Consider the following 10,982-nt stretch of genomic DNA (forward strand, 5'->3'; position numbering starts at 1 on the left):
CGAGAAAACAAGACCCGGTCCCCGACGAATCGCCTCCCTCTCGGTCCCACGTGCGCTCGTGCGCACCTCTCCCTCCCCAGCCGCTGCTCTGGAGCCGCTCTCGCAGAAATGTCATCCAGATGTTCCGCCTCCCTCCCCGCGGAGGGCTCCGCAGGGAGCTGCGCCAGCGAGCGCGAAGTCAGCAGTTGGCCCGAGCCCATTTCCCAGATGGGTGAGGGGAAGTCGGCTCTCTGCTTTCGCTCCTTTTCTCGGCCCGAACCTCTAGGCCTTTTCCCACGAGCAGCCGAGAGGGTAGGGCACGTGGCTCCCCGTACCCCGCAACACAGGGCTTGCGTCTGAACTGAACTTTCCTGAGAGTGAGTGCCGCTCCCACCCCATCTCACTCCAGCCTTACTGGACCCTTTCTGAGAGGTCTGACTTCCAGGCCACCAACTGAAGGGTCTGTTCACTGTATCCCAGCACAGCGGTGGGTCACTTTACGGATGAGGATACTGAGCCATAGAGATTTTTTGTTCTTTTTAAGCTCACACTGCTTGTGAGCGCTGGAGGCGATGTTTTACACAGGCTGTCTAGTTTGGGTAGGCATTATTTTCATTTGCATAACCAATGAGGAAACCTAGGGGTAGAAACTTCAAAAGTAACTTGCCCAAGGTCACATAGTTACTAGGTGTCAGCTGTTGAGATTTGGACCCAGGACATTGCCAGAGTCTGTGGACTTAATTACTATGCTATACTGCCTCTGAAATTTGACAAAAAGTTTAATGTTTACTGTACACTAGGCACTGTTCTAGTCTCTGTGAATAATATCAGTGAACAAAACAAAACTCTTGCCCTCATGGAAATTTTATTTTAGAGGCAGGGGTGGGGCAGTGGAGGAGGCAATAAACTAAATAAATATGTAAATGATGTAGTATGGTAAAAAGTGCTGGGCCAGGTGCAGTGGCTCACGCCTATAATCCCAGCATTTGGGGAGGCCCATGCGGGAGGATTGCTTGAGCTCAGGAATTCGAGACTAGCCCCAGCAACACTGCGAAACCCAGTCTCTACAAAAAATAGAAAAATTAGCCCCGCATGTTGGCGCAGGCATCTACTTGGGAGGCTGAGGCAGAAGAATCACTTGAGCCAGGGAGGCAGAGTTTGCAGGGGGCCAAGACTGCACCACTGCACTCCAGCCTGGGCGACAGAGCAAGACCGTGTCACAAACAAACAAACAAACAAACAAACAAACAAACAAACGTGGTATGGCAGAAAATCAAGCAGAGAAGGAGGATGGGGAGTGCCTAGGTTGGGGGATGTTGCAGTTTAAAATAGGGTGATAAGGAAAGGCCTTTGAGCAGACAGTTGCAAGATAGAAAGGAAAATTATTACAGTTTTACTTTTTTGGACTCCCCCCTCTACCAAATCAGAGTCTCCAGAGATGGGGCCCTGGCATCTCTGTTTCTTGACAAACCTCACACGTGATTCAGGTGCTCAGCAAGGTCTGGAAGCCACTCCTGCAGGGTACCTCTCTGCCCAGAGTGAGGACCATTTGCCTTCTGTTTTCAGCAAGTTGGGGAAGAAGTGGGAGTGAAGGTCTGGAAACTGACTATAAGGTGATGGTGGTATGCTGTGAGCTTACAAGAAATAGAAAAATCCAAAGATTAATCCCTTCTTCCTCATCTGGTGCCAAAGAAGAAGGGAACAAGGGATTCATTGGAGCCTATATTTCATCTGTCTTGGATTTTTGGCAATGAATGTTTCTTCAGATTAAAATCTAACAAAGTATTCTCACTGAGAAGCAGGTTAACAAAGGATCTTAGAGATAATCTCTAAAGTAATTTCAAGGCAGGAAACTGATATCCGAAAAGGGCTCTGCTCTGGCTACACAGGTAGTTATCAGCAGAGCTAAGATGAGAACACAGCTCTTCTGACATCCAGGCCAGCGCTCCTGCTGTCACAGGCATGCTAACGCGCAGTCCTATCCAGTAACATGTGATTGAACTGAGTAATGTACTGGGTATTTAAGAAATACTTGCAATCTGGTTTTAGGGGTGCTACTCCCACTTCCAAATTCTTACTTTTAAACTGTAGCCATCCAGACATTCCCCTCAACATAATACTGGGAATGTTGTTTGCTTTCAGGGCCATCAGCCCATCTCCTGTGGATCTCAGCCAACCAGTGCCAGGGACCTGGCCAGTGATATTGACTTGGAGATCTCATGTGAAGAGTCAGTGAAGATGCAACTTAACTGCCCCATTAGGCTGGGAATTTGTGGCACCTCTCCCTCTGCCAGTCTAGGAGAATGGCTGGCACCCAGTAGTATGTGCTGGAGATAAATACTCCAGTAATGTCTGGTGTCAGGAGGGCATCTGGCTCTGCTGCTTGGCACTTAGGTGATTTTCCTCAAGCCCCTTCTTTGTACCTCAGTGTCCTTTATTGTTGTGTTAGAAATACTACTGCTACTCACTTTGTGGGATTGTTGGGATTTAATGAGATATTGAATGTTTGTACTTTGGAAAGTTATTACTACTCAGCTATTTGATGTGTTGATTCGGCCTCTCTGTAAACCTCTTGAAGGCAGAGATTATGTATATTGCACTTTCCTTAATTCATGGTAAACCATTGATTACACCTGACTCCCTGTGAGCCTGTTTTCTCATCTGTCAAATGGAAACAATACCACTTACCTTGCTTCCCACACAAGGTTGTTATGCCCCTCACGTTAAGCCAATAACTGTGACGGCCTTCTGTACATTGCAAAGAGCTATACAAGTGGGAGGCATCAGTATAATTATTATTAGCAGTAGTAGTGCTTTGCACTTAATATATTGATGTATCTAAACAGAGCTACAAATGCAGACAGTTCCTAACGACCAAATTATTTTACCGTCTCGCAGGAGCAGCCTTGGTGAGTTTTAATAACCGGAGGTTGCTTCCGGATGTGAAGCAAGGCAGGTTTAAGAAAGATTCGGTAGTTTGGAGGATGGCATACAGAATCCAGGAACGACGATGCTGCGGACCCTTTAAAAATTGGGATGGAGGGGCGGGGCTGTTAGCAGGGACGCGGCTGGACCAGTCGGTTTCCAGGAAGTGACGTCAGGCGGCCGCGGAGATGGAGGATTTGCTGGACTTGGACGAGGAGCTGCGCTACAGCTTGGCTACCTCCGTGAGGACCAATGCGGGGGCCTTGTGGGCCAGGATTTGGCGGGTGGGGAGGAGCGTCCCCGCCGGCCCCAACTGCTCTGTGGCGACTCAGGGCGGCAGGCCTCGAGCCGCGCCTGGTGAGGCCCAGGAGGAGGCAGCCTCACCTCCCCGCCCCCGGGTCACTGTGGGCTCCGCCGCTGCTGGCCTGGGGTTTGCTTTCTTTAAAATCCTCAAAAAGTAGAAAACACCCTGTCCCCGCCGGCCTCTAGGGCCGTGGGAAATTTCCGAGCCTTTCTCCGTTTTTTAGAGCCCCGAGTGCGAACTTCCCCAGAACAGATCGATCACAGGGTGATGGGGGGCCCCGGCCGGGGTCGCACTGTCTCCCATCCTCGAGTTTTTCCTTTGGGACACCTCATCCCAGAAGTTCCTGCAAAAGCCGCACTGTTTTATGCATGGAAGGGAGGCAGGCAGGGACGGCCTTTCTTCCCCGTAATCCGCGCGGGGAGGTGGGAGTTACCTCAGTTACCTCAGTAGTTAAGGAAACCAAGATTTTTAACCGATTTGTAACGTGAGGGAGTGATTAGGTGCTCAGGCACTGAGGCCACATGGAGTATAGAGCTGTTGCCTGGGTTCAAAAAACACCTAAAAAACGATTTAACCTTTCCGAGCCTTAGTTTTCTTATGCATAGAATGGAGGTGTTACAGTGAAAAGGAAATGGAACAATACATGGGAAGCGTGTAACTCAGTGCTTGGCATATGTTATCACAGAAGAGGTCAGAAGAGGTTAGCTACTGCTGCCTCTGAGGCTGTGGTTTGCCCAGCGTTATAGTCAGTAAATAATGCAGCTTGATTCAAGACCCAAGTTCAGTGTTTATCTTCCTTCTTTGTAACCCCCATCAGGCCTTTTTATCTTTAAAATTGATTAGGATCGCTCTTACTAAAAGATTGGGCCCCAGGGCAAGTCTTTAGTTTCTGCTGTGAAATCTCTAAGTGTTTTGAAGGTCACCAGGCCTTGCTGATACGTGAATGTTTTTTAGTACCTGGGGATGTGAATGTAGTTATTCATTCATTCAACAAATATTTATTGAGCCCCTACTGTGTATCAGGCAGTGTCCTAGGTGTTGGAGATACAGCAATGAATAAGGAAAGTTCCTGCCCTCATATGATTATGTTGCCGTGGGAGAAAATGGCCAATAAATAGACTACATTTAACATACACAAAAATCAGGCAGTAAAGAAGTTTTTCTACCCTGTGCATCTATACAGGGTCTTCAAAAGTTTGAAACCTTGAAATACTTAAAATTATTAGAGAAACCACGTGTGATCAGCATTTAGAGACAAGATCATTGAATTTTGTTTTAGCACAACCACTATATGCAGGATGCTGTATTCAGATACTCAATGCTATGAAAAATGGAAAAGGGCAACCATGGTGAAGGGATGGAATTGTCTGCCTTGAGAAGAAAATAAGCTGCTTATTTTCAGAACGATTGTTTCCATCATCCTTGAAACCTAAATGACACTACAATTTGAAGTGTCAACACTGCCCAAGAGTTTTTACGAGCTCTCCTGTAACCCCTGTCAATTTAGTGGTGCAGTCCTTAGAACATCTTAAAACAAGTTTCAGCAGGATATAGTGGAAAGCACCCAGGAAACCCAGGATCTGAAATCAGAAGGCTTTGCTCCTAGGTTTATGTCAGTCACTTTATCACCTCCCTAGGCCTCAGTTTCCTCCTTTGTAAAATGACATCGGTCTCAGTTCCTGTCCATTATTGTGAGCATCGAAGCCACACTAAATGAGATCTAAAAATGCTTATATTAATGCTGTGTTTTTTAAACAAAGTAAAGCAAAAGTATAAATATTTCAGTACCCAAGTATCTGACTAAATAGTTTTGTTTATGTGCTGGGAAGCCTTGGAGGCACAGAGTCTCCACTGGGGGCCTTGGGAAACACCTGCAAATGGTTCATCTGATGGCCAGGAATATTGAAGTGCTCTGGTTTCCAAAGATAATGTCTCAAAATTCTTGTACTAGATTTCCTTTAATGTCTGTAAAGGCAAACCCAGTTACTGTATATATCAGAGCAAATGCTAACTGTTTTCCAGTTGCCATGGAATTTAGGAATTCTTTCCAAAAGCCTGTTTGATAATGATTTTCATGCCAAGCTGCAGATTTGAAATTAAGCCTTTCTGAAGTCCTGCGTAGGAACATGGGAGCCTTTACCATCTTCTTATCTGACCTGTGGCATAAGGTCTCTGCCCATCCTAGAGGAATTTGTAACTGCATTTCTTTGGGTAGAAAATAGAATTTTCTTTTGCCATCTCTATAGCTGTTAAAGAAAACCTTATCCAGCCTGGGCAACACAGGGAGACCCCATCTCTACAAAAAAAAAAAGTAAAATAAAGTATCCAGATGTGGTGGTGTATACCTGTGGTCCCAGCTACTCAGGAGGGCAAGGTAGGAGGATCACTTGAGCCTGGGAGGTAGAGGCTGCAGTGAGCACTCCAGCCTGGGCAACAGAGTGAGAAATTAACCCTTAGTTTCCTATTTTCCTATCAAATAGAACTGACCTAAGGTGCTTGTTTTAAGGGGTTTAGAGGGTTTTCTAGAAACATGCCCAGGTAACTCAAATCCCATTCTCCACCACATCATCATAAATCCAGTCCTTGCTTACCTTCCCAGGATTGTCTTTTTTTTTGTTTATTTGTTTTTTTGAGATCGAGTCTTGCTCTGTCACCCAGGCTGGAGTTCAGTGGCACAATTTTGACTCACTGCAACTTCCGCCTCCCAGGTTCAAGCGATTCTCCTGCCTCAGCTTCCCGAGTAGCTGGGACTACAGGCGCCTGCCACAATGTCAGGCTAATCTTTTGTGTTTTTAGTAGAGATGGGGTTTCACCGTGTTAACCAGGCTGGTCTCGATCTCCTGACCTTGTGATCCACCCGCTTCGGCCTCCCAAAGTGCTGGGATTACAGGCGTGAGCCACCGCGCCCGGCTGGATTGTCATCTCTGTAGTGGCCGAATGACATTTGGGTCAACAGTGCCTTCTGTCTCTCCTTACAGAAGGCCAAGTTGGGTCGCCGAGCTCAACGGGAGTCAGCGCAGGCCGAGAATCACCTCAATGGCAAGAATTCCTCTTTGACTCTGACTGGAGAGGTGGGTGCTAAAAAAAAAAAATCTGAAGAAAAGCTGTTTAAGAGTTAGTGATTCCTTAATGACCAAAGATTTGGTATTCCATATTTCTTCTCTTGAATGCCAACCCTTTCTCCTGTCTTGATTTGGGAATTCCCTTCCTTGGCATTTGTCTTGTAGCAAGAAATGAAAGAAGAACTTTTTTCCTTGATGCCAGACTAGTTTCTGTGCATTTCCTTATATTCTTAATGTAGAACTTTTTATGTTAGCTGAAGCAAGGGACTGGGAAGTTTCAAAATCCAGTAGGATTCCAGATTTTCATTTCTGCTGAGTAAATGCCAGTGAGGCAGACTGGTGACGTAAGGTTGGATTACACAATTAGACATTTGCTCTCGGTGGTGACCTGAGCTTTCTACAGTCTTCCGACAGGAAGCAGATCATTTACTGGCCTTACTTTCCTGGAAACTTTTCTGAGTAGCCTGGAATTATGGGAAATGATCCAGTTTCTTTGTGGAGGGTGGGTAATTCTGATGAGCAATACTTTATACTGCCAGGGCACTACTTTTGGCAGCGTACTCAGAGCCCCTTTTTACCTTCCCCTGTCCATTTGAAAAAACTTTGCAAAAGTCAGCCTCAGGGTCATCCTCTGCCAGAAGTTAGCTCTTCTCTAACCTCTCCAGGCTGACTTAGCAGTCCTTCCTCTCACTTGCCATAGTACCTATTGTAGAACATACCCCATTATATGTGAATTGTCTTTTTACATGTCTGTCTCCGTCACTGGACAGTGAGTTCCCAGACAGCAGGAAACCTAGCTTCTAGCTTGCTGGCCCGTAGTAGGTTTGCAACAGATGAAGGAACCCATGCTAAGAAGCCTAATGGGTCAGGCAGGTGCGTGAGCAAATGAGCCGGGTACCTGACATGGACACACTTCACTTACATATCACATAGGTAGAAATATTCTTCATTTTCATAGGAAATGCATTCTCCACCACTTTCTTAAGCTCTCTGTGTGGCCTTGTCCATTTATCTTTCATTTTCTCTCTTTAGAAGGGTGGGTATGGAGAATCATTACTTTAAGATAACATCTGTGCTGGCCTAGAAAAACTAGCAGCTCACCCCTTGGCCTCATTGCCTGGAAGACACTAGGAGAGCAGGTTAGGGCAGCGGGACTGGGAACTGGAGGCCACAAGCTCCCTCTAAAGGGACAGCCCCTACTTAGACAAAGCTGGTTGATGCTGTAGAGAATATAGGCCCAATAGTGCCAGATGTGATTCTTCAAGAGATGCTGGCAGTCTAAAATTTTATGTGAAAGCAACAAATTTTTAGAGGTTAGCAACTGATTAAGAAAACCTAATCACCATAGGGACTGGATATTAAATCACCACATGGGCTGGATTTGGTACAAGGATTGTCAGTGTGTAACTGTGGGCATGGCACCTCCGTTATGATACTTATTACATTGTATTCTAATTGTTTACATGTCTGGTTCTCTCATAAGATATGAGCATCTGGAAGGCAGAGTTTGTGTCTTATCCTCATACCCTATTATCTGTCACAGTGCCTGGCAGAACAGGCATGCAATTGTTATTGCACAGGATGAGGTGGAGTCAAGTACATAGTGTGTGATGTACTTACACATTAGAAACTGAGTAGAAGTGTTATGGGGCCTGGGGCGGGGGGCTTGGGAGGTGCGGATAGTGGAGCATTGGAGGCACAGTTAGGAGAGGTGATATAAAGTAGGAATTTGGTGAAAGAAGATATACCAGACCCAACCCTGGATCTCAGGGAGCTTGAACTGCAGTGGTCTGTGCCTTTAAAGAGAAAATGAGGAAGCAAATGACTGAGCTGATGGAAGCCAGTTCTTGGCCTCTGGCATTTTACACTGTTCCACATGGGTCCAGGAGGATTCATTCCAACACCAGATCATTCATTCATTTACTCAACAACTATTTATTGAAGCACACAGTAAGTGCCAGGCACCATTTTGCAGGGATGGCATATTTCAGTGAACAAAAGAGACAGGATCTCTTGCCATAATGGAATTTACATTCCCATGATCACTGGCAACCAGGAAGACTAATTAAAAGTCTACTTAAGGCCAGGCACAGTGGCTGATGCTTGTAACCCCAGCACTTTAGGAAGCCAAGGCAGGAGGATTGTTTGAACCTAGGAGTTTAAGACCAGCCTGGGCAACATAGTGAGACCTTGTCTTTGCAAAAAATTTAAAAATTAGCTGGGTATGGGTGGCATGTGCCTGTAGCCCCAGGTACATGGGGTGCTGAGGCAGGAAAATTGCTTGAACCTGGGAGGCGGAGGTTGCAGTGAGTTGAGATCTTGCCATTGCACTCCAGCCTGGGCAACAATAGTGTTGTATATATAAATATACAATTGACAACAAGAGTATATATTATATATATATATATAAATATACAATTGACAACAAGAGTATATATTATATATATATATAAATATACAATTGACAACAAGAGTATATATTATATATATATATAAATATACAATTGACAACAAGAGTATATATTATATATATATATAAATATACAATTGACAACAAGAGTATATATTATATATATATATAAATATACAATTGACAACAAGAGTATATATTATATATATATATAAATATACAATTGACAACAAGAGTATATATTATATATATATATAAATATACAATTGACAACAAGAGTATATATTATATATATATATAAATATACAATTGACAACAAGAGTATATATTATATATATATATAAATATACAATTGACAACAAGAGTATATATTATATATATATATAAATATACAATTGACAACAAGAGTATATATTATATATATATATAAATATACAATTGACAACAAGAGTGTATATTATATATAAATATTAAGAGTATGTGTGTATGTGTATGTGTATATATATACACACATATATTTTAAAGTCTACTTAATTGTGAAGGAGGTTATAGCCACCTATGGTAGTTAGGTGAATGAACCTGTGATGACCTGATTAGGCCTTGAAGCCTTATATGACCCCCATACCAAATCAGCTTCTGGACTGGGGTCAGTGGACCCTGCTTGCTTACCATCCACTTCCCCTTGGCTCCCAGGTGAGAATCACTGGTGTGAGAATATAACTCTGTAGTCACAGAGTGTGATGAACCCTTTCAGGGTTTCAGCCGTTCAGTAATACCTACTTATTTTGAGGTTTACCTTTTTTTTAAACTCTGTGCATTAGCATTTTTCTGGGAGAACATGATGAAAAGTCATTCTGCTCTTCACCCAACTGTTGCCTCTGAAAGCAAGATGCCAGTTAGGATTCCAGGATCTCTTTCTCCTTGGGCTAATTGAGGTTTAAACAGTGTGGGCAGCCTCCCACAGAGCCAGATGCTCACTGTGCTGTGTGGGACTTCTTGGCTGTTTCTTTCTAAAGTTAGATCCCAAGACTTGTGTGTATGCCCATTTACATTCCAATTCTATTACTTGATATATTTATTTTTGTCCTCTTGCTGACTATATTCTAGGATGAAGATATCCATGCAAACGTAAATATGGTACCTGGGAGCTGTCAGACATGCTGGAGTTATTTTAGACTTAAGTGGAAATTAGTTCAAACACATGGTTATTTTAAAGTGAGGTAGTGGAGTTGGGAGCTCTGGTGAAGGAAGCAGAAAGAACACAGGGCTTCGCACCAGAGGACTGGGTGCTAATTGCCTGGTTTGTGAGTAAGTCCTCTAATCTCTCTAATTCTCCATTTCATTATCTGTCAGATAGTGATAGTAATACCACCAGGTTGATATGGGGGCAAGTGAGATACGCATTGAGAAGCTTTTTAATAAACTGAAAAGCACTGTGCAAGCATTCATTCAATAAATTAGTGAATAAAAGTATATTGGGACAGCACTTTGCTGCTTTTATTAAAGGGTAGCGAAGAAAGAGCACGTCAGCCAGAGTCTCTTAGAACTGATTGGAAGTCTGTTCACAGGCTACTACTCAATTATCCATAGTTTGGCTAGTAGTTATCCAGAGCAGAGGGTTTTTTTTCTTTTTTCTTTTTTCTTTTTTTTTTTTTGAGGCAGGGTCTTGCTCTGTCTCCCAGGCTGGAATGCAGTGGCATGATCATGGCTCACTGCACCCTGGAACTCCCGGGCTCAAGCGATCCTCCAGTCACAGTCTCCTAAGTAGCTGGGACCACAGGCATGCACCACCATGCCTGGCTGACTTTTTTTGTAGAGACAAAGTCTTGTTATGTTGCCCAGGCTGGTCTCAAACTCCTGGCCTCAATCGATCCTCCCACCTTGACCTCCCAACGTGCTGGGATTACAGGTGTGAGCCACCACACCGAGCCTGGAGAAAAGTTTTTTTGCTTTCTAGTTGCAGAAGGCATTTCTTACGTAAAAGCACAGGCCTAGGAGTCATACCAGCCTGGGCCAAAATCCTGGCCCTGTTATACATTAGCTTCTATTATACTGAGTTAATCTTGGTAAGCCTCATTTTCCTGTTGGTGAAACAGGGATAATAATATTCCATACTTCATAGGATGGCTGGAAAGAAAAAGTGATAAAACCCTTAACTCAGTCTGACACACAAATGCTTAGTATGTTGCCAGCCTTTATTATTTCTCTAGAACTTGGGCATTCTTTTTATTCCACCTTAACCTTCTCTACTGAGGTTGAAAGCTGGTGGCCTTCAGGCTGAATTTGGTCTGTAGTCATGTTT

General features: G+C 44.0%; 1 protein-coding gene across 2 annotated transcripts in view; it reads left to right on the forward strand.

Annotated features, from left to right (window-relative positions):
- The first annotated feature begins 3,058 nt into the window (after nt 1–3,058).
- IFT43 (intraflagellar transport 43) overlaps nt 3,059–10,982 on the forward strand; it is a 106,969-nt gene continuing 99,045 nt past the window's right edge. For both annotated transcript variants that reach the window (XR_001887072.1, XM_017880569.1), the window contains exons 1-2: nt 3,059–3,146; nt 6,187–6,279. Coding sequence is in view for 1 of the 2 variants with exons in the window: in XM_017880569.1 (XP_017736058.1) it covers nt 3,093–3,146; nt 6,187–6,279 (147 nt within the window). In the remaining variant the exon portion in view is untranslated. The remainder of the gene's footprint in view (nt 3,147–6,186; nt 6,280–10,982) is intronic.

This window comes from Rhinopithecus bieti, unplaced genomic scaffold (assembly GCF_001698545.2).
Source record: "Rhinopithecus bieti isolate Rb0 unplaced genomic scaffold, ASM169854v2 scaffold_11380, whole genome shotgun sequence".
Classification (NCBI taxonomy): Eukaryota; Metazoa; Chordata; class Mammalia; order Primates; family Cercopithecidae; genus Rhinopithecus; species Rhinopithecus bieti.